Below are 24,609 nucleotides of genomic sequence, written 5' to 3'. Positions count from 1 at the left end.
TTTTCCCTCAACAATGGTGTGGAGCAGAGAGGGGGGAGGGTGGACATCCAATTACTGGAGTGCTGTGTGTGTCATCTTGACACCACATTTCAGTTTCTTCAGCAACGTTTAAAATATGCCAGCCGTTCAGTGAAGGCGGCGCTGCGGCAGGAATTGAAAGACTGAGCCTTGAGTGGTTAAGAAACCATTGTTGGTGGCGGATCAATGTACAATGCCGCATAAACAACTCAGTATGGTATCAATATGCGTATTTTGACAACTTCTGCCCTCGTACATTCAGCTGAACCATCTATAATTATAGACCGGCAATTCTTCTGAGTTCCAATGTGATTAACTATGACAGTAACTTTTGAAAAATGAAGAACGTTGGCCTGGAAATCGACTGTTCTTCAGCTGGTCAAACACAACTCAATTTGACATTTATAGATGTCTGAATGAAATCTGAACTGAACAAAGCTGAACAGTAACGGGATCAGACTGTAAGCAGTGGACAAATTTATCACATCTGACCTTTTTTGAATAAATAAAGAAAAAAAGTCAGATAAATAAATCTTGAAATGTTATTTTGACAAATATATTTATTTTACAAATGGTGTGAACAATAAAAGTAAAATATTTTTTGGTGGGGCTGGGGGAACAAAACTTGTTAAAAACGTAGTAAAAATTAGTAGTTTTGACTCGTATTACATGACCATAACAAAAAAGATTATTTTTTCATAATATTTAACTGAGTGAATATTTAACTTTATTTTACATTTAATTTTGTTATGAATATTTTCTATATTTATTTTAATTGTCATGGGGTAAAAAAGTCAATATTAAAAAGTGGCACACCACTCCTACCCTAAAAAAAATCTATTCATCTTTTTCATGCTGCTAAAAGAAACAAACAACAAAAAACTTTTTTAATTAAGGTGTAAAATTGTATTTTTCTTCTGCGTTTATGCTATTATGTTAAGATAAAGGCTGTCTGTGTCCATGTTGTTATGCTGTCGTTTTCCACTAGCTCATTACTGTGGATTAATCATTGAAGTTATTAAATTCAGTAATATTTTATGTATGGTGTGGCAGTTTCTGCCTTAAGGTGATAAATGTAAAGCTATAAAGTGAGAAATGCACAGGAAATTATTAAATGCAGCAGACTAACATGGGTGAATTCAATTGAAAATGATTATTCTTTAGTAAAAAACACAGACGAAGCAATAAAAGCACAATAAAAGCAGTCAGGACTGATACAGGCAGCAATATAGTTTTGTTATGTTCCCTTTGTGAAGGTATCCTTCAAACTGCCTGCTCCCATCCATAGTGAATGTGTCTTTCTAACCTTTAGAGCTGCCATGCAAAACTCTGCTGCAGACAGCTCCTTTGGGTAATGCAGAAAAAGACAATAGGTGGAAACTGCTCTAACCTATTTGCCAAATGGTCTGTCATCTAATGCCCGGTTGCTGTTCTTTTGTCTAATCCTTCTTCTGAGACCTCTAAAAGGATACGTCGCTCTAATAAGATGAATGGGCTTTGACCCTGGAGCTGCTAAAAGCCAACCTGGCCAATTTATCTGAGTGACCTCTACTCTTGGCAGAGATGGCTTCACCTCTCTTGCAAGCCTTTAGGCATGATCAATACTCCCGACGCAAAACAATCCACAGGAAGGACCATCTAGAAGTTAGGAATCAGATACTCATTCCCTTTCCATGACCTTGGATTATTTACTTAATCTCACAAATTAGTGTTTGTTTTTTTGTTTTTTTTCTGAAAACTGATCTTTGATTTGCTTTAGTGAAAAAATTCAGACAAAACCACTGTGTACAGAATCCAAAGAAGGCGCATGATACAAACGGCTACAAAGCAGCTGGACTGGAAAATCCATTCAAATCCAATCAAGTATTCATAAATCACTCACTTCTAATGTAAAACATCATCAGCAAACAAGAACATAGAAAAAGAATCCTGCTTCATCTGTAATTTTATCACACAAATGTAAATCACACCTATTTAGACATCAGGACTGCAACAATGAAAGGAGTCTTTTGATGGGATATAAGATTTTGATGAGTGAATGAAGAATTCTGTTTCATGTTGTGCATGTTGATGCTGGGTTGAGTTCAGCTGGGCCAAGATAAAAGGCCTGGCTCTGACGCCGAGGCAAAATACGCAAAAAAGACGCATCTGCAGGAGAATATGTTTTCTTTCTTTGAGCATGAATCACTTTACATGGTGTACAATATCAATCGTTGGCCTCAAATCTATATCTGCAAAGTGCTTAGGTTTGCATTGGTGATTAGATGAATTGAACCGAGAACAGTCTGTTACTTGAGCATCCCTTCATATCATGGATACCTAATGCCTTTCCTCTGCCACTGAAGTGACCACAGTTTCAGGATGCTTGGCTCTGGGCACTTGGCCAGAAGGCTTTATGTATTCTGATACCATTCATTTTTAATCACGACCGGCATATCCTTCCAAACCTCTTGCAAGTTGCCTTTGGCTACAACACTTCCATTTTGCTTTATTTTAATTGATTTGGCAGTCCTCCACATTGTCAATGGTGTAAGTTGACGGTTACTATTGCTGATATTCTGAGTGAGGGCTCATTTCAGATGCTTGCGTTGGTTTCTTTTTCTCACTTCAGAATCATGCGTTTCCTCGCACTAAAGTTTAGGCTGTAAGTATTATGTGCATTCAGCATATTTCACCTGGCTTTTGAGTTTGACAAACCCGTCCTGTGTGTGCAGACAGAAGGGTTTCTTCACAATCCTGCTGTGGAAAAGGGACACAGGAGAAAAGGTATGGAATCTTCTCCTGTGGCATAATGAGTTTGACAATGAAAGTGACACTGCGTCCTCTCTGGACCTTGCTGTGTGATCAATCATAACAATAGCTCACCATTTCCTCCTCTAGATACTGACCTTTCTCCCTTAAGGAAAGTAAGAGAGTGCAGGTATTGGGAGTGTGTGTGTTCCTCTCGATTGCACCATCACCTTCTTTCCAATCAGCCCTTGAAGTCTTACTATGAAGCCATTAGACTGTCCTTTAGAAGAGGAGCACTGCTCAATCAAACTGCCCTACTAAAGGAATATGGATTTGTTTTATTTTGCAATGCAATCTATTTAAAGCATGGATGACACACTTAGAGATTTGTAAAAGGATGACATCAGGATTATATATATATATATATATATATATATATATATATATATATATATATATATATATATATATATATATATATATATATATATCCTAAATCCATCATATGAACAGTTAAGAAGGTAATCTGATGCTTTTACTACAGCAAGCAGACTTACCAACATTTCATGCAAATATCCATGAATAAGATTATTTCAGGCTGATTTTGCTCGAAAAGAGTCACAGAAAAAAAAATAAGAGCAGCTTGTGGAGAGAGCTGTTAACAGAGACACGGTACTCCCACCTCCAGGCCTCATGTTTCAGATCAGCTAAAAAGACATTTTATTAATAGTTTACTAGTTTAGCTTCTGTTTGCATTTCTGTCTGAGCACTTTCATAGAAAACCTAAATAAACAATCAAAACAGGAGTAATCCAGTTCAATTCAATTTAAAAATACATCATTTATCCCAAAGGGAAATTAAATTTTGTTGTAAATTATATCATCTAAGTGACTTCAAAGAGTGGATGGTGATGCTTGGATCAGGAAGAATTTCCAGTAACAGTCAGTCTTCCAATGAAACTGAAAAGGCCTCTGACTGAAGACTGTTGCTGTGTAGATTCATTACTGATGACACGCAAACAGCTCAATATCCAGGCAGCAGAGGTAACATGTCCTGGATGACATGTTACTGTCATCCAGGACAGTAACATGTCCAGGATGACATCACTGGCTGCTAGCTAGCACTGCTAATCCACCTTACTTGTTTTTATTGCTTCTTTTTAAATCTCTGTCTGGTGCTGGAGTCAGGAAAATGCTCCTTGCCCATTATGAAAGGTGGAAGAGATGGTTTGAACTTCCTCCTCCTCTCTCTGCTCTGCATCCATGAAGCCTCTTTTTCAACTTCTCTGGGGTCATAGGTAAGGTATTATTTGAGCTTTTGAGATGCTAATCAGCTGCTCCCAGTAGTAAAAACAATACCTTGTGGCCATGGTTACGGATCATAATAAGACTTTTTTGCAACAGATCTAACTGAAAGCAAATTATCTTTGTTTTTGTTTAAAACATTTGTGTAAAAACAGTAAATATTTCAATATCTATATATTTTATACAGCTTTATCTTTATGTCTGCACTCCAGGTGTAGATACTGTGTATCTACACACACACACACATATATATATATATATATATATATATATATATATATATATATACATACGGTAAAATAAATATCCTGCCCTTTGTTCTCATATTCTCACCCAAATCTGTCCAAAAAGCCTCATCTCAGCAACCTTTGTCTCTATGTTCTAGGATTGTTTTGTTTTTTTTATTTCCAAAATGTTTTTCAATCATAATCACTTATCATTGGCTACTTTCAGTAAAAGGTTTTGAAAGAAATACATTGCAGGTATTTTATATTAAAAATCTAAGGTTTTTAAAGGTGATATTAAAAAGGAGAAAACGCTTCTCTTAGCAGGAGCTCAGTCATAAAATATTCATCATTAATATAATTTTTTATCACTGGTTGTTGTCAGTCCTTCTTTGAGGCTATAAAGAGTTTGTGTGAATGAAAAAAGTCAGACATGAAATGTTAGTGAACAGAATTGAAGCATTTTTGTGAAACATAAAAAAGCAGAAGAAACACCATTGTTATCACAGCAGAGAGTAATTTATTCTTCTGTGCTCCAGAAACAACGCCATGCAGGACCCTCACCATGCACAAGTCTCAATGGATGAATTGTTAAATGAGACAAACACAGTAAAACTATCCGATGCAGCAGCAGGATGTAGATTGAAGGCTCTTTTCTGTGGTGAATGTAGAAATGAGCTGCTATCATGATGTAAACTGACTGAAATCCTGATTGAGATGAAAGCTTTAAATGAAACATTTATATCCATCTGTGTGAAAAAGAGAAACATTTTTTTCTGCAACTATGAATATCATGTAAAGAAATGATATTAATTATATGCGTCTAAAACTTAATCAGCAATTATGTAAGCACGTTTAGAGGCATTATTTTTGATCTCTTAATTGACCAACTTCGTAGAAGAGAGAGGGGGAACCTCTGGTTTATCATTGGAGCCTGGGGCATTAAAACTCCACTCCATGGCTGAAGATACTTTGCAATTCAAACATTTTGGCCCCAGTGTCTTGCTGAAGGACACAGCGAAGCAACAAGCAAAAAGACTTTCAAACCTTTCCAACTGCAGACATTCACATTCAGGTGCAGCAATCACCTTGATCTTTACCTTTTTGATTGCCAACTTGAAAAATGGCAAAACAAAAGGTTAAAAACCGAAACCAGAGAAGCAACAGACGTAACTAATACTCCTCAGTCCCAAGATAGATGATTAAAAAGAAGACACAAAACCAAATGTAACTGATATGATGAAGGAGTCTGGAGACAACATCTAAAAACCGTATGTCGATGCAGAACAGGACAGGAAAACTATACCGGCCCATATGAAACAAAGCAGACATGGATACTATAACCTATGTGCTCAACGTTTGACCGTCTTCTCAAGGTTATCAGTTTCCAGCCATCTCTTTAAGCTGTGGTATTTCCTTGCATGCAACAAATGGAAACAACTAAACTGCACCCTGAATTAATCGCACTCCAATCTCTCCACAACACGGATGTTTCCCTGTGAGACCTTTTCTCGAGGAAGTCGAGGTAGATGGCTGGGTTCTGAAATCCATTAATTGTAGAGAAGATACCAGACGTACATGTAATTACCAACAAAACTAATGGAACAACTTGATGATTTTAGTCTCAAACATTAATATTCATAGAGTATAAAAATGTCTTCTTGTCTATTTCCATGTTGCACGGTAATACAATCACTCAATTAGGTTGTGTGATGAAATGAAATGAACCATTTTCTCCTGAGGATGGTAAATAGTGGTCTCATAATTGACAAGTGTAGAGTAATTCCTAATCGTAATGACAAGTCCTGCAGTCTCCCTACAGAGTGTGATTAGTGTGAGCCGTGCACAGAGTTGAGACGTTGTTGCATGCATGATGTGAATTACAGGGAAGAGTTTTCACCCCTATAAGTAAAGTTTGGGCCCCCCAAAAGAGGTGAAAATATCAGATTGGGAGGTATAAAACATTTATTTATCCCCGTCTTAGTTAGCGGTTCTCAACATGGGCGGTACCGCCCCCCAGGGGGCGTTCAGAGGACGGCAGGGGGCGCTGGCGGATATTTTTACAAAAGGTGGGCGCTGGGATGCCTTTGGGGGGCGTTTGGTCGAAGGTAAACTTTACACCTTAAATGCACAACAATGCCAGTTTAGACTTTGAGCAACTTGGTAAAACTGTATTGTGTAACATTAAACCATGCTTGGCTGCAGCTGTATCGATGGCAGCTCTTCTTCTTCTATTCAGTGTTTGTAGCTTCTATTAGCTTCTTGGCAGCTAATAGAAGCTCCGTTCTCCTGCTACTGGTAGCTAAAATCACGATACCCTCACTTTGTATCCCTCTGAAAAATGAACCCATTTAAATAAAGAAATCCCTCCATGGGTGATACCACGATAGAGAGCGTTCATTTTATAGCGTTAACACCAGAGCTGTAAGTGGTCCGGTATGAAACGGGGGTGATGGAACAACACAGCACTTTTAAATTTCAATAATCAGAATGCAGAAATTGTTTCTGTTGTTTTAAAAGGTTTATGTCAGTCTGCCTTTTCCCCATCGATACGTTTCCCGACCGCCCTGCACCTTAGGGGCTTAAAAGAAAAAGAAAAAAAAGACGCGCACATTGCGCAAAATTCTGAAACAGGAGAAGCGGACAAAACGGAGCGAAGAACTAGATGTGAATTATGACATAAAAACAGAGAATCCGACGCTGAACAGTGAAAAATCAACACATGATGTGAAACACATGATGATTAGGCGGCGCAGCAGGTGATGAGTGAAAATTACTGATGATCAATAAACGATAAAATAAATCTAACAACAGGAAAGAAACTAAAGTGGACACAGTAATAAACCAAGAGAGGATAATATTAATCAAATAAAACTAAATGGAAATGAATGAAGAACAAAATGCAAGAATAAACTAAGAAACTAAAGTAAATACAGAGGAATAAACTGGTATGGCAAGACCTTTAGAGCAATAATTAATACAGAGACTGTATGGCAAGAATAAATAGACACTATTTCCAGATAAAAGGTAAAATAATATTGTTGAAATGTTATGGGTTTGTTTAGACCACATCTAATAGTGAGAATAAATATATCTTACAGATCATAACAGTAAATAACTTTTCACTTATTTATGTTTTTAACTAAATTTGATATATTTATTTCTTCAATATTATTTTTCATGTCAGTGTTAATGTCATGAGGCTGATGACTCCATGACACTTTCAGTTTGACTCATTAGGATTTGATTAAGAACCAGATTTGTTCTTTCTGTCCAGTAAAACTATTAATCTATAATTAATAGGCAGGTCTATATAAAGATATAATCCATGTTTCTGTCTCATATTTGTATGGCATTAAAAGGACCTGGAACTTTTATTTTTCAACTGAAAGCTCTGGTTTGCACATTAGATGTCATGTGGGTGAAGTTTTATGGATGATACTCTGATGTCCCATTCTCCTGAAGGCAGCACAGAGCTGCACCACCAGAAACTGACAAACACTGAAGAGAAGAAGAGCTATGATTAATGTAGTTACAGTTCTATCCATGTTTTAATGTTGCAGAGCTCAGTCGTTATGCAAATAGTTCAAAGTTTAAACTGGCATGTTGAACATCTTTTATTTGGTCATTTTGCGGAATATTTAACAACTAGAAAATGGCAAAGAATAAGAATATTTTTCCACTCTGATTGGCTGCTGTTACCGATTTTAAGTTGAATGCTCATTGCATTTTTCGTAGACACCTGTGAAAATAATTTCTATTCTCATGACTTTTTTGTTCTCTGGGAAATTATTTTTGATGATAAATACAGAAACAAGCATAAAAATCAAAAAATCTACAATAGTGACAGTAATATTAATGATAAAATAATAGTCAGTGAAAAGTAGCCTGCAGATTCTTTGGTGGGGGGCGGTGAGGGACCTGGATAAAGATTTGGGGGGCGCTGGCCCAAAAAAGGTTGAGAAACACTGATCTAAGTAGTGCATTTTATGTACGTGTAAAAGAACCTTGTAAAGTAGACCCTAACCTGCCTTTACTGATTAAATAAGCTATAAAATAAACCTCCCTAGTGAAGCGCTACCATCATTTGATCCAAGCTAAGCAGAAAAACAAACGTTTTTCTCTGAGAAAAGAGGAAGTGGTTTGTTTTTTATTAAGTGGGAAGTGTCCAATAGTGAATGGCCAACTATTTACAGCCTCTTAAAATATTAGAGGGCTGTTTCACTAACATTACCTTGATTGGGAAAGTGATTTTATTATTGAATTATATACAATCTTATTTTTGTTAACTTTTAATCCATGTGTGTAATGTTGATAATTTTCTTATGGGGATTAATATAGTATTTATATTATGTTAAATTCTAATGATACTGACCTGCAAGATTCAAATTAAATGCTAACCTCAGTGTTGTGTTTTTATACCATAAAGAGTTATGAATTGATAAAGAGACAGCCTTTTGGGTCTATGCATGTTTTGATTTTTGGATTTTCCCCATCAGAAATTAGCTTTGAAATATATTTTTGAAAAAAAAACCTAATTGAACATTTGTTTTTTATGTGACTCATCGTGGAAATGCTGAAATTTAAATGTAGTTTGATTATTTTTCATGCTTAAAATGTTAAAATGCTAAATTAAAATCATCAGCAAAGAGATACACACCTCAATTTTTACTAGCAAATAACTGACAAAACCACGGCTTTTTAAAAATAGTATTTAAAGTTGTTGAAATTCATCACAGCATTTTTTTTTGTATGCTCTTGTTTATATCTTTCTTGAAACCCAGGGGTGGGACAAAAATGAAACAGCACCTTCTATGGACTCAATGCTTGTAGCAGGATCAGATACATTTCAGGATTGTGATTAAAAAAAATCTGGTACCTGAAATTTCAGTTTTAATATGTTGTTTTTTTACATTGAAATAAAATAGAAAATATTTTTTTATTAAAAAAAAAAAAAGGTTGTATACTGACTTAATATCAAGATTTCATATTGAAATAAATTGTAGCACAAAACAATAACAATTGCCTTTCTGGGGATCAAAATATAAAATAACCCAGTTTTGCAACTATTGTACTCATGAATGTGACTGTAGGAGGCGCTGTTTCATGTGTAAACCTTGAGCTGCAATTCTTTCCACAATAACAGAAATACAGTTTAGCAAAAACATACAAAGAAAAACATTCTGCACAGAAGAAAACGATGGACAACCCTGAGCATCCTTTTCATGAAACATAACATAGTGTCTTCAGTCAGAGGCTCCTTCAGATTTGCTGTAATACAGACTGCTACAGAGGATCCTACTTGCCCAGAGTCATCCGCATCAACAACAACTCTTTACAAAACCTATGATAATATTAGTTACATGTCCCTTTTGGATAAGTAAAGTATTTTTGAATTTGATTTGAATTTAATATAACATATTTTTAATTTGGATGAAGAAATGTATTTTAATATTTTTTAGCACTTTGTACACCCAGAGGTTGGTAGTATCTAGTTACATTTATTTAGTTACATTTAAAGGAACTTTTTGGAAATATGTACACCTAAGAGTGGTTTCACTGCAGGGTATAAGAATGTGCAATAATGGATCAATTTTTAATTTCTCTTGGGACCGATTTAGGTTTTTATTATTTATAACCTAAAAAGAAAATCAAAACAAGTTCAAATTTATCCTCATGTGTTTATGATTAGCAAAGAAATATAGATTATATTTCCATTTATTATTCAGTATTTTAAAATGAAAATTAAATAACAACTCCACTTTGTTTTTTTTTATTACATTACTGGTTTCTTTAAAAAAAAAAAAAAAAAAATCCAACAACTAAGACATGCAAAGACCTTGGAGTTTCTCAGGTTAAGGTCATTGAGATTTTCCTGAACAGAAAAAAACTTCCTGGGTCAAAATTAATTTTTTTATTTTTTAATAAAAAATAGCTCACAAATGTCTATTAAGTTCAGGTCAGACCAATTATTTACGGTGTGTGTGTTTCTTATGTTTTCTTTTTGCCCCTTTGCTGCCATAACAACCACAGTTTGTGTTTTTCACAGCAAAATAAATGATGTTGACAGATTTCCAACTTTCACGGTTTAACTTGTACCCTGGTCATCTGTGGAGTAAACATAGCTTCAGGAAATACAGGCTGGACAGATGAAACAGCTTTTAAAGATAAAGAAAAACATCTTCACTTCATTAAGAAACAAAAGAAAAACACAACTGCTGATTATTTCACACAAAAGAGTTTCACTGAAGTAAAATCACTGACAATGCTATTTAAGAATCAACTACAAAAAACAAAGGGAAAAAACAGTGATTAATGATTACTGGATTAGCATAAATTTAATCCCCCAAAAATACAATAATGTGTTAATTAACCAGTGATTATTAAACTCACAGCTCTAAAATTGCATATTTTAAAATTATAGCTCTATTTTAATTTTTAAAAATGTTATTTAATTTTTTTGACAAAATATGAGTATGAAATAAATCAGTTTTCACACTGAAATAAACAAAAGATATATTTATTGTCTATGTTTATTTTATCATCTCAAATTGGTTCCTCCTTATATTAAACCATCTTTAACTTCATAGTAAGATCTGCATGTCTGAAGCATATGAACAGCACATTCATTAGGAAATACTTCTAGAGATGCAAAAAACCATCTTCACATTGATGTTATTTGAAATTCTATCTTTGAAGTATTAAAGGGACATAGTAGCTTCAAGAAAATCAGCTTTTCCTTATTAATATGCAAATTTATACAGCCAGACACTCCAAAGTCTAATCAGATCATCTACTCAGTGGGGGGTAGCTGTGGTGTGTGAAGAAGTTTTTCACTATGTGGTGCTGTGATGTTGTGAATGTGGCTGAGCACAAGAATAAACCAACGAGACAAGAATGCCATCATTGCACACACCGTGAGTCAGGTTGTAGAAAAGAACTATGTGGGGGGAAAAAAAAAAAATCAGAGATCATTTTGTTGTTTGAGCTGAAAGAGGCAGAAAAGTCCATGACCTCTGTTCTTCGAAAACAAGAGGGCAGTGACCCCTTCAAGACTCCCCCAAATCACTCTAAAACAGAAAGCAATGTATGAGGGGTAAGCACAACAGCTGCCATGACATCTCATCGCCAAATCCCACATCCCATCACCCTGAGCACTTTACAGCGCCGGCACTTAAGCGGTGACAACAGCAGCCAGAAGAGAAGTGGTGACAGTAAAAATGATGGCGATCAAAGTGAACCTCCTCCTTTGACGAGGCACCAAATAAAACTCAGACACACCTTTCCAACCCCAATCAACAAATCATGAAACAGTTTGCTCTGCCAATAACTGAATATTCTTCAAGCATCTCACAAATGACTGCCCCTCCAGACCAAAGGGTATAGAAAAAACAAACTGATATTATTTATTCTTTTAGAGTTCAGCTCGTGTCATGTTGAATTATGAAAGCGGTGAGAAAAGATTTCTTCATGCTACGATCAATAGGTTGATTCCACTGTCACAATACAAGGCGCAGATCTGAGACAGGAGTTTGACAGATGGCTTGTCACCTCCGTCAGCGTGACGCCCCTCCGGCATGTACGCCAGTGTGTGCGCGCAAACATGTCCGCACGTTGGGTTGATTTCTCTAATCCTAGGAAGGTATAGTGTGACAAAAACACCAGAGTGAGATACGGAAGTGTGTGTGCACGTAATGAGTGAGCAGCAACATGCAGAGAGGCATGTTAGAGGATTTCTGTGCTCCAAGGAAAGCTCACTATGCTACAGAACACTTTGCCGTGACTTCTCTCCTGATTTAATTAACCTTTTACTGGCTCTGTTCACGCAGTAAATCTGCTACACACAACTGTAAAATGTCTATGACCGCCGTATAGACCTGTGACTTGAACAAATTGAAATTCTTTTCTGCTACATCCCCCTAGTAAACACTCCTGGATAAGAACACGGACATGCAAGGCCCTACTGCTTCCCCACATCCTCTATGAAAGCATGAATGCGACACACTGTTTCCCACAATAAGTTTGGGCAGGAGGTGCAGGCCGCAGCAGACAAAGCCTCTACAAGTGTCCTGTACTGGCAGCTTAGACAAAGAGTCTGGTGGGACTGCTTGCCTTGCAGTTTCTGAAGCAGATTTCCTCAACTAAAGTGTGGAAAGAAAAAAATGTCCTGTTCCACAATTGACTTTAAGGTAATGGCACAAGACGCTGAATCTGGATCAGGAAGCAAAGAGACAAAGATGACAAGGACAGAATAGGGAAAAAAAAAACAGAGCAAGGGACCAGTGAGAGACAGCTCAAATAAAAAATAAAATAACGTTCCCACTGTAATAAAATATTTATTTTCTATAAGCTCCAAATAGGCTACTGTAAGAAAAACTGGCTGTAACTCCAATAAATACCAAATTCTAACAGGAAGGATCCAGTTTAATCTGGGATCAACAGATTCAAAAGTGGCTCAAAACCAAAAAAACATTACAGACATTATGGAAAATTTTAATTTAATTCCACATTTTTATGACAGTTGATCACCATAATGATAAATTCTTTAATTATCAATAAAATAAACGGATGCAGCATGGTTTATGTATATGGATACAAAATTGTTTTAGAGGTGAAATAAGGAAGGAGGAAATCAAGTTTTGAACTGATGGGTGGGAAAAAATGACCCAGAAGCAAATGCTACTGTCGATGATAATAATAATAATAGTAGTAGTGAATAGTTATTTAGAATTAATTATAGAATATGTATTAAAATAAATACAAATATCGAGATTAATATATAATCAAATATATTATAGTTATTATTACTAATATTCTATTAGCAAATATAATTTCTACCAAAATTTCTTATAAGCTGCTTCCTCCTTGTGTGCATGTAACTGTGTTTTTGTCTGCTTCTATTTACGCGTCGTCTGCGTGCGTGTGTGTGTGTGTGTGTGTGTGCGTGTGTGTCTGACTATTTGTACGTAACTGTGGACAGAAATAGAGTAAAAGGTCATCTGTGGTTAAGCTGTGAGAGGAACCAGAGGCTGCCCCTTCACACCCCAACACGAGCCGGGGGGGCAGCCGCCTTCAAGGCCGCAGACACGGATAATAATCCCAGAAGATGGTGGCTCTTTAGCCCGGGATGACAGACATTACCTGGAAGTGGTTTGCTTCAAACCAGGTCCAGCAGGCATCAAGTCCCTCCGTTAAACAATAAATCCACCTGATGTGTTTCATAAGGTGAGCTGTTGTCAGGGGCTGAAGCTCTCCACCTATAATACCTAACAAGTGAGCGTGAGCTTTTTCACACCCTATTAGGAATACAACTCAACAGGGCCATGCAATGTTTTTGCTGCATGAAGTCATTCATGTTTTATGAAGGATATAATATTGATTTTAAGCCCAGCACAGCCAACATTGGAGGTGTGTGTGGGGGGTGATCAGTCTCCTTGGTAGTGTTGACTTTTCCTCCGAGGATGTTCTTTGACCTAACACAAACATACTGAAATATAAATATATAAGCAACCTTCACAACAAGGTTTTCATTTTAAAGAGTGCACTTTAGTAGTTAGTGCCCCAAGCTCGAGAGAGAAGAGCACACAGTGGCTTTTTGTTTTGTTTGGAGGGAATTTGTTCACATTTTTAAATCAGGACATTTTCTGTCCTTAGTTAAAATTCATGTTCCTCTTAATTACCTGACAGAACGTGAAACAACTCTGAGCACCAAAGATCATCCTGAGGTATTAAATCTTAAATCTGGATCACATTCACGATGGGTTTTAATAAAAAAGATGTCCATATTCTCAGTTACAGTGGAGAATTACAACATGTAGTTTGCTGCATTAAAAATTTTTTATAATTCTTAACATTTTTAACTATATTTAATCAAATTAAAACGTCTGCAGGAAACTAGAAACGCCAGGGACACAAAGTGACCCACATTCAACTCCATTTGAAATCCCAATTAGACTTTGCATAACTTAATAGGTCCTTCTAGAATCATTGATATTCTCTAATATGACTAAATCAACCCAGATATGCATAAGTATATCCCATCATAATTACTGTTTCACCTGGAGGTTTCTCTCTTTTTATTTTTTAAAATATATTCAACTAAATTTTAATTGTGTTGCAAAAAACTTCAACTTAAAGCATTAATGACTTATTCAATTATTTAAACTCCATAATTATAATATCCAGGTAAAATATCTTAATTATAGGAATATTTTATGCAATATTCTTGGTGTGGAAATTACTTTTGTATGACCTGTTGTTTTTTTAGGACTAAGGGAACTCAAAGAGGTTTATAAAGGTTATTTTTATTTATTTAATTAATTCATTTATTCATCTGCCTTTTCTCCATAAAATATTTATTTGTTTAGAAAATAAATAAATATTAGCTGATATAGATTGAATAAAATAAATAAATATCTCCACTAAAGATGTCTTTGATGTTTTAAAATGTTCTTTAAAGCCACTAAGTAAAAAGATAGAAAAACATAAATAAAATATTTTTAAAAATACAAAGAAAGTAGTTAAGGAATAAAGAAAGGAAGAAACAAAGACATAGAAAAAGACGGAGAAAAACAAAGATGGAAAAGTAAATAAATAAATAAACAGGCCAAAACTAATACAACTAACACAAAAACAGAAATATTTAAATAATGTTTGGACTAATTTAGAAAGCCTCCTGTAACAGCCATTATCTTCCGAATCAAATATGCAAAATAACAAAATGTCTCGCTGCCCACAAAATAAATCAGCTTTCATTGTTCCTGCCGTCCCACATGAGTTTTTACAGAACTGCAGACTGACCCCCTGATGACCACCCTGGGTTCATCTGTTCAGGTAACCGACCTCTGTCCCTGAGGTGGATGGATATCTGCAGATGCCACACGCTGCGAACGCACACAGGCTTTGGTACTTGTCTGTGTCGAACACTCTGCAGAACAGAGCAAATTACAATGAAATATCGAGTTCATTTATGAATAAGTGGGGCTGAACGGCCCCTTGTCGGAGCTTCCGCATGCATATTGAGTTGATAGAAACCTTTGGATGGGTCATTTCTCTTAGCTGCTTCATTAAATAGTGAAAGTCAAAAGTGCAATGCTTCCTGCCAAAGGAAAAAAAAAGACAAAGATCTATAGAGGTGGAACAGAGGCAGGTTTTTTTTTTTTTTTGTTCCGACTTGAAACGCAATAAACCAAGAAAAGGTTATAAAAATAGACAAAGTTTGAATTTTAAATGATGTGAAACTGAAAATAAGAAAGAATTCACTTTTCGCAACATCGAAAAAAAGAAACGATTTTTTTTCCTGCAATGACCAAAAATATAGACTCACTCCTGCCTTGTGAGTGACCTTAACTCCCAGCAGGACATTGTTCAAACCTGAGCCAATCAGCAGAAGCTTCTTGAGGCGTTTCCTAACTGTGGAGTGTGCATGAGTGTGTGTGAGGTCACACACTTTTAAGTGGTTGCGGCGCAGAAGGAATCAAAGCACAGGAGAGGATCTATTGAAGCAAAGCTCTGTGTTCTCCTGCAAAACGGACCAGCCTCTTGAGATGCAGTTTCATTTCTGGCATATAGAACAACAAATGTGTCCTGAGTGAGGCGCCGAGGAGGTGAGGCGCATTTCCTTTGAGGCCAGTTTCAGGAACAGATGCCTGAATTTGAATTCTGATGGCATTTTGAAAAGGTAGAGGACTAAGTCAGCTCCCCCACCCCGGTAGACGAGCTCCCCATGATGAATGCTGCTATTAAGAAAATGACTTGTCTCAAATGTCAGACTGTGGCCAATGTTTTCAGTATAAAAATTGATAGCAAGAGAACAAGACATGTTCTTTTTTACCCTCTCTTTAATGCTCTTGCCAGAAAAGTGTAATAAACCCTAATTATTTGAACTGCCTGCCATTCTTTGATAACATCGATTTCTTAAAAATAATTAGAGCTTTGCATCAGATGTGTTACAATGGTGACAGCGTAATGATGATGAATGACATATGAAGTCAGGAGAGCTTTCAGAGCACAGAGCTAATTACAACAGAGAAAATTAATTTCAAACCAAAGATTAGGATTACACCAAAAATACAAACAGGTGAGACGATCAATTTAAAGACTTTATGATGCAAAATGAAACTAAAGTCATTAAACAGTAAAATGCCAGCATGAAAGAATCAAGCTGTGAACTCAGTGTGACATAAATGAGCCTAAAATCAGACAGGTACACATTTAAACAATCCGTAAACATAGCCTCTCTTTGGTGTAGAAAAGATTTGCCCTCTTCAAACAGAGAAGCCCAATCCTCCATCTCAGGTTTTCAGCATGATCAAATTTGCACTTCAAACCATTGTGCCCATTTAATCAGCCATTATGTATGCCCAGTCAACCACTGCAGAATTTCTAAGCAAAATCTCAGACTGAGGCGCACAAAGCTATCTTTGATTCTGCGATAGCCCATGGGGAAACTTTATCAAACTCCTCGGCTTCCCGCCGAGACGGACCAGGTGACTAGCAAGCACTCAATCTCAGGGCGAAATTTTTCTCTGAATGCAGCAAAGACTCTCCCCTTTGATCCAAACAAAGACAGCTGCAAATGCCTCTCTAAAAAGCTGCCCCACCAATCACACTTCCACCTCCTTCCACCAATCAGGAGCTCGTCTGCAGCACCAACCATGCTGCTGCTGCTGCTTTTTCTACCTAGTGATTTTCTTCCACTTTTCGAAGCAAATAGGGAGGTGTGAGATGCAAAGTGTGCCCTACTCACCCATCTCTGTGTCCGATTTATTGTCCATTTCCGTGTCAGTGAGCGTGAGCGCCGAATTGGAACGGCTGGAGAGGCATGAATTCTGCCCAGATTTTGCCCCCGTTCCCCAAAGAGTCATGGTACGTTCCGGTGATACAGGTTCATGGTTTTCTGTGGCGGCCGGCCCCCGGGTGTAGCTGCTGAGTGGGTGGGACAGGCCGGTCTCAGGGCAGAGAGCCAAGCCTCTGCGAGCTGCTGGCTCACAAATCCCGAGCTGCCTCAATGAAAATGTCTGTCCTGTAAACGACAGCAAGTTGTAAAGTTAACAAACCGAGTAACAACCAGGTTAATAGCCAAGAACACAACCTCCTGATGAGCATCGTGACGTCTGATTCTTAACATCTAAATCCCCCACAATCAATTAATACAAAAAATATTTTTAAACCAAAAACAAAGTTAGTTGTGATAAATATATATATATATTTTACACACACACACACACACGCACACGCACACACACACACGCACACACGCACGCACACACACACACACACACACACCCACACACACGCACGCACACACACACACACACACACACACACACAATTTAGGAAACATTTTAACTATGTCAACAACACATGGTTTTTGCTCTCCACTTGCAGCTAGTTAGGGCTTCTATTCTACATGCACCAGAAAAAAATAATAAGCTGTCATAACTGTCTATGCATTTTTTTTCCCCACAGCATAATACACAGAAAACCAAAAACTACCACTGAGTTCAACTAGAAGCTCCAGAATTATGGGAAAAACTAGTCCAACTTTCAGTTCACCGTGTCTTCCATTATAAATAAATAATATATATTTATTATTTATTATAATATTTTTAATTATATATATATATATATATATATATATATATATATATATATATATATATATATATATATATATATATATATATATATAAACCTATGTTCTATAAGGCCAAACTAAATGCATGTACATAGTTAAAAACAATATAAAATTGATTTAATTGTTGAATAATTATGCAAGTGACAAAAACCACAAAAAATATTTATCATGTTTTTATAATTTCATTTTTTTTAAATAAAGCAAGTATTCATAAAATATTATTGCATTAAGGAAAAAATGCTTTAGTTATTCTAATTTTTATTTTTTCTATGCTCTAAAATATTAAACAAGTAAAATTGTTTGTCTTTTATTTTTGTTATTCACACACATATAGGTGTGTGTACACGCAGCAACACGCGCGCACACGCACACACACACACACGCTGAATGAAATAAATATGCTCTTTAAATGTGGCATTTACCATGATGATCTAAGAAACAGATTCCAACTCTAAATGTCTACATTAAATTAAAAAATAAAAGCAGTTTTCTTCCCACAACTTCATCTTGATCCCATTAAATGTGAAACGGACACCAATTAGCACTGGGAAAACGTACGGGAGTAATGGATAGATTTTCTGATTGCAATCTTATGAGCCCAACGAGTGCCATAAAATAGAGTAAAGTGCTCAAACTTTTTAATTACACAATTTAAAGCAGCTTCCACCAGCCAATTAAAACCAAGTGTTACTTTTTAGGCACTGCTTTTATATTTTACCAAAGTCCAGAATGGTTGGAATGTTTTACAGGATCAGGGGAGCCCATTGGATCATGTTCTAAATGAGTTTTCTTCAAAAGTTTCAGAAAATAACACTTGATTATGCCTTAGTGACTTCCTTTAATTGTGTTTACCACAGTCTGGAGGACTTCGTGGGATATTGTGTTTTTTTTTCCACATCAATTTTGCATAGATAAAAAGAATAAAACTGTGAGATTTTTCATTTTGGTAAACAAACGTCAAAATCCCTGCATCCATGTTCATTTTCCTAATTAAGTCTCACACTAGTAAACAGCAGCAAATCAACAAGGATATGAAGATTTTGTTATTTATTGTATTTACTAAAGTAGAGAGAATGAAAGTTTCCACTTTTGTAAACTGAAGGAGTGTTTTTCCATCACTTCCACAATTAAGCACTTAAAAAGAAAAAAATGTTATTTAGACCTTATCTCATATTACTGTCAGGTAAATATGTACATCATATTTCACAAAAATATCTATAACATTTGACAAAAAACCCTGTTTTCACTAACCAGGCCTGGTGTATTCTGCTGTCTCCTTGTGGACCATCTCCTTGACTCTGCCTCCAAACAGCATCCGTGAGGGGTCATGGTCGAAGGCCTGCAGGGTCTCGCTGGAACTGTACGATTTCTGAGTGGGAACACGACAGGCTCCGTTGTCCCGGTCCGTGGAGGAAGCTGTGTAGCGCCGCTCCCGATCCTTGTCTCGCTCGCAGTCTCTGTCCCGCTCCCTCTGGCTCTTGGACAGCGAGCAGAAAGGCCGCTGCTCCCTCACCCTTTCCATGCTGCCGGCATGCTGGGCATCCAACTCCCTCCCTTTTGCTACTGACACTCTACTGAGGCGTTCACCACTGGATTATTTCACTTTCTTTCAGCTCCCCCTTCCTGCTCTCTCTGGGCTGTGATTCTCGTCCTGTGACTGATTTCCTCTCCAAATCCCTCCTCCTCACTTCTGAACCCCTGTCACTTTTCTTCAGTCCATTCGGCTGTCCACCTGCTGCACCTGGGAAAAAAAAAAAAAACGAGAGATGAGGAAAGGTAGCAAGGAGCTCCGATAACACTAATCCCACAGCTTCATCTTCAAAAGCACACACTTTTCTCGTTCTCACTGCCCCACCCCAACGCTCCCTCCACACCTCTGAAACTTCACCCGTGAACACTTGACTTCTACTCTTGAACAACTTCCTCTTTTTTGTGCTCGTTTCAGATGGTAAAAGTGGGTTTAGCTTCTGAAAGTTGATTAAAAACAGTCAAAAGACTTTTTGTCAATTTGTTCTTCTGGAAAAAATAAAACAATCTAAATTTACAACATACTAAAAATGATATTATAGCAAATATTTTCATTCTGTTTAGCAGTTTTCATTCAAATACACAGAGGAGCAACGATAAGGAGGGCGAAGACAAAGACTAATTAAAAATTAATAGCTCCTATATATATTTTGTTAGGCTGTGGCAGCTAAGTAAAAAAAAAAATATAGGAGCCGGTCCCTAAATTATTAAACCTTTTACTTATGGTGCTAAATATACCTGCACACAGCTACTTATTTTTTAAAGATCTGTCTTGAATTTCTGCTTCCACATCACTAAAATGGAGGTTAAATGCAAGTTTGTTTTTTATGGAATAGTCAGGGCTCTGAAAAGTCATAACGGAAACGTGTTTCCTGGAAAACTGCCACTGTTGGAGAGCAGCCGTTTCCACAGAAACCTTTATGCATTTGCAACAGAAATTATTCATCGTGAGCCCAAACAAACTGAAGAGTGAGGAGAAACTTCACCTGGATCTGTGGTGGAATTGAACCCAAAGAGAGAAGCGATGAGGAGTTAACTTTCTGTCGCAGAAGGATTTCATTTTTTGTTGTTTTACACAGGAAAGGTGAAAAAATTGTGGAGTCAGTCTTTCTCAAACTGTGTTTGAAAGAACTTCTGTTCAGTTTGGATCTTAACATCCAGTTTTGACCAAGAGACGATCAAAAATCTTCAAGTTCCTTCCTCCTCATTTTGCCCCTTTATTCTTTAGTGTTTCATATCAAACTTCATTCCCATTTTTCAAGCTACCAAATGGTACTACGTATGGGTTGCGGTTTAACCGCCAGGCAAATATTTTATACCACCTTTTACAACCAACTATATGATTATCTGTATAATTTTAATAACTTACTGTAAGGACATGTAGTTATATGACTCCAATAAATCTCATCTAGCAGCAGAAGGTCGTTGTGCTCATTTCAGTTGGATCAGATAAGCTCATAATCCTATGTATTTTTTACTTTCCTTTATAAAGTCGCTACATTAAGAAAATTCATATATAAATATATACAAAAATCGTACATGTTTAATGTCTCAAAGAAAATATAAAATTGATAAAGGGAAATAAAGAAACAGCCTGAGAACAGCTACCGAATCGAAATAAAAATACTTCGGTACGCAATTAAAACATTAGTTTTACAAGATGTTAAAAAGTGTTTCCCCCTTATGTTTATTTTTTAACGCAAGCATTATGTGTCAAACTAAACCGCGTTTAACATTTTATAAGGAAATATTCCTTTTAAAAATGATCAACACCAAAATATACGTCAATAAAAATCGTCAACAGTAAAAGCTTTTGCACACTACCTAAAGATCAGGAACTTAATGACGGTCAGTGTTTTAATTTTTAGCTTGCCAACCTCCCCGCGGCGCCATTTTCATTGCTTTACCAACAATGAGTGAAGTTTGTTTCATAATTTCCCTAAAGGAACATCTGAGTCGGGAAACGAAGCAATAAAGCACCTTCAACTCTCACTCTCACTACTGATTTATTTAAAATGCTAACGAGTTAGCAAACGCCACTAGCTGTAGCAAGCTAGCTTCTTCTCTTTCTGAGTAGTGTCGTTTCCTGTCGCGTCAAATTAACCGGTGCTTGGTCAGAAAATATTTCTCCTGTTTTATACAACTCGGTGGCCCTCAACCTTGCGCTACGTTATTTATTTTCGGAAAGACGTTTGCGTTTGAGAAAGTTTATTCGCCGTGGCTGATTGGTTCGCTCTGCGTAGTGGAGGCGAGCTGACGCAGAGCTGAGCTCCGTGTATCCAGGCAACGGCCAGTACGTGAGCTGCAGCCCTCAAAACACGACTGGAGCTACTGCATTATACTTACCTTAGATATCAGCTAATTCTGTGAAATTCAATCCAGTCCAAACCAGAATGTAAACCAACTGACCAGAGTCTTATTTGGTTTTTTGGCGGTTCAGCCATGTTTGCCTTCACACCTTTACAACTTCATATCGCAGGACGTGTGATGACGGGGTGATGTACTACTTACACCATGAAATTACCATATCGCGATAAAATGTATTTTCCCGGGATATATATATATATTTATATATATATGTGTGTGTGAAATTTGAAATTTGACTGAAAGCAGAATATCCCTAACCTCCCATGAAGTGCAACTGTAGCAAACAAAAAGAGTTTTGTAAAATTATAATGCTGTTTAATTCAAAAATCAATTATAAAAATCAATAATATTTATCATCATTCTATTCATCTGTTCGACATAAATTGTTTTTCCTTCACATAGAACGATGGATTATTGTACATTTAAGAAGACCATGTGTTTAAACTAATTCATTGAATTTGTTTTTAAACTATATTTTTTGAGACTAAGAGGAGCACCCATTGCTCGCACATTCAAATAAATAATGGAAAACCTATTTACAAAACAACTGACAGGTTTTCTTTTTTCTCTCTCTTTCTTTTAGTGTCCACAGAGGAAGGCCGCCCTGGGCAGGAAGCCATATTGCCCACCTCTTGAAGTCTATTAAAACTGAAGACATCTATTTTCAGAAAAGAGAAAATAAAAAGATTTATCAGTAAACAGGTTAACAAATTGAGTCGAACACACCAAGAAAAAAACTTCCTGATTTCAGGATCTTTTGTGTTTTTTGAATGGCCATCCTGGCCTTAGACAGAAGCTGCTTATATGTACAGGAGCATCTGATATATCAGTTATAATCTTCCAGCTGGTATAAATTTATAGATGACTTCCCAACTGTGCTCTGTGAATCAGGGGGATATGAATGTGACCAATCCCCTCCCAAAAAAAAAAAACGCATCTTGGAATGTGGAAGGGAGCTGTGGTGTGTCAGAAGTGTTTATTACCAGCCGTTTTCCACTGCCTCCTGACACACACTCACACACCACGAACTAAATTTCATTTCTCTCTTGGCTGAGCGGTAAGACTGGAGCATCAGACTCCATCTTTTCCCAAATGAGATCTACTTTGTTTCACATCAAGCATCAAAACATTTCAATGAAGCCAGGATAGTGTACCGTCACACTGAGAGATAGCGCCAGCCCCGGAGACTTCCCAAAACCTGGAGCAGTCACCGGTGCAGTGCAGGATGCAGGGATAATGAAAATTGTAAGCTCTTCCACACCTATTAAACTTCCTCCCCCACCTCCCAAAGTTGTCTGATATGATTCTGTTTCCCTGAAGGGCTGAGATGCAATCAGCGACAGACTCTCCTGTAACCCTTCCACTCAACTCTCCACACTGCACCCCAAGCAGTTGTTTTTAGATGCCACAGGCCATCTCAATCACATCTCATCACTTTCAGCAAATTGTACACACCCGTCCAGACGGGCAGATTAATGCATGGGATGAGTGCGTGCGGACACGCCCAGGAGCATCCCTGATTACGATCCTCGTCTTCTTTATGGACTTGTAAAGAGATTCGCTGTCTGAAGAACGGCTAATGCTACAAGTCTCACCCACTAAGCTGCACTCTGCACTATAGTAGGATTTAGATTTGCTTCCTAATCAGCTATAAGCCCTTGAGTGACCAGGCATGGCCCTGTATAAACATCCCTGTATGACTGAGGATGGGATCTATTCACAGCTACTTCAAGTGTCTTGCTTGTATGTAAACAGCATTGCAAGACACCTGAGAGGTGTTTGTGGTAGTCTAAATTATGTACAAAAGGTTCTAGACACTCTTGTTTGTGCTTCTGCAGTGGCAGTAAAGTCTGAACTTAAATAGACTGAATGTGCAGTGTCTCTTCCAAAAAAAGTCTGCATCCAACCTCTCAAAAGAAACAAAGGCAAGAAAGTGAAAATTTGCCTGCTTGCTTTTAAACAGAAACTGTAAGGCAGGCCTTTTCACTTTCTACCTTCCTACCTTTGATCATGCAGCTGAATCAGGACAGTCAGTCACCCGTGACCATTCAGTAGAGGAGTCGACAATGCAAAATTAGTGTCACACAGAGGTCCTCCTGCGAGCCACTGAGCCACGGAAGAAGACAATTCATGAGCTATGCGGCGCAGCTCTACACACATCTCAACAACTCCCCTGCCAGTCGAATACCGTCCCCCCGACACCTACTGCTGTCCTACACTTCTGCACTTCTTTGAAGCATAAACCATAAACCATCTGTACGATACAGTGAGGGGAAACGGCTCCAAGTCATTTGGCTCTTCAAGGCAGCTGGAGAGGTTTCAAGGGTCTGAGATTTACTTGTTTCATGTCTGACAACGAGTATTTTATTCATCAAAGATGTCCGAAAGGGAGTTTTATGCTTCTGATCTGGGATTTGAAAAGGATGACCAAAAGAGAACAAGCATTTTTTTTTTTTTATCTGATTTTGAATAACACATATGTTGGTTTACTGAAAATAAACTGAAGAAACTTGGGTAATCTCCACTTTATTCATCAAAACCTCTAAAAATATTGTTTTATGACACAGGCAACTTTGTCAGCAGCTCTACGTCAATTAGTCAACTCCTTAGAGCTGAAATAATTAATTAACCAATTAGTGAATTGACAGAAGATTTGTGTGCAATGTTTGGGATTCATTTAACGATAAATCCCACTTATTCTCTCAGCTTTTAACAGCAAGAGAAAATATGTTGACAAAATATAAAAAATTTTATTTATGTTTTCAATTCCTGTAAAAAGCAGGAATTAAAAGTAAAGATA

General features: G+C 37.1%; 1 protein-coding gene and 1 long non-coding RNA gene across 7 annotated transcripts in view; one reads left to right on the top strand and one right to left on the bottom strand.

Moving 5' to 3' along the window:
• Positions 1-24,609, bottom strand: part of LOC103471835 (teneurin-3) — a 190,230-nt gene that overhangs the window by 154,889 nt on the left and 10,732 nt on the right. For all 6 annotated transcript variants that reach the window (XM_008421051.3, XM_008421052.3, XM_008421053.3 and 3 more), the window contains exons 2-3: positions 19,167-19,656; positions 17,025-17,300 (exon numbers count right to left, since the gene is read on the bottom strand). In XM_008421051.3, coding sequence (XP_008419273.2) covers positions 17,025-17,300; positions 19,167-19,437 — 547 coding nt within the window. In that variant the 5' untranslated portion in view covers positions 19,438-19,656. The remainder of the gene's footprint in view (positions 1-17,024; positions 17,301-19,166; positions 19,657-24,609) is intronic.
• LOC145553184 (uncharacterized) lies at positions 21,849-22,508 on the top strand. The gene is made up of 2 exons (XR_014089453.1): positions 21,849-21,937; positions 22,393-22,508. It is a non-coding gene; the product is annotated as an uncharacterized LOC145553184 (long non-coding RNA).

The sequence above is a fragment of the Poecilia reticulata genome, chromosome 10 (genome assembly GCF_904066995.2).
Source record: "Poecilia reticulata chromosome 10, P_reticulata-male-v2, whole genome shotgun sequence".
Lineage (NCBI taxonomy): Eukaryota > Metazoa > Chordata > Actinopteri > Cyprinodontiformes > Poeciliidae > Poecilia > Poecilia reticulata.
The sequence above is the reverse complement of the archived record's forward strand: the minus strand, read 5'-3'. Positions and strand labels throughout refer to the sequence as shown.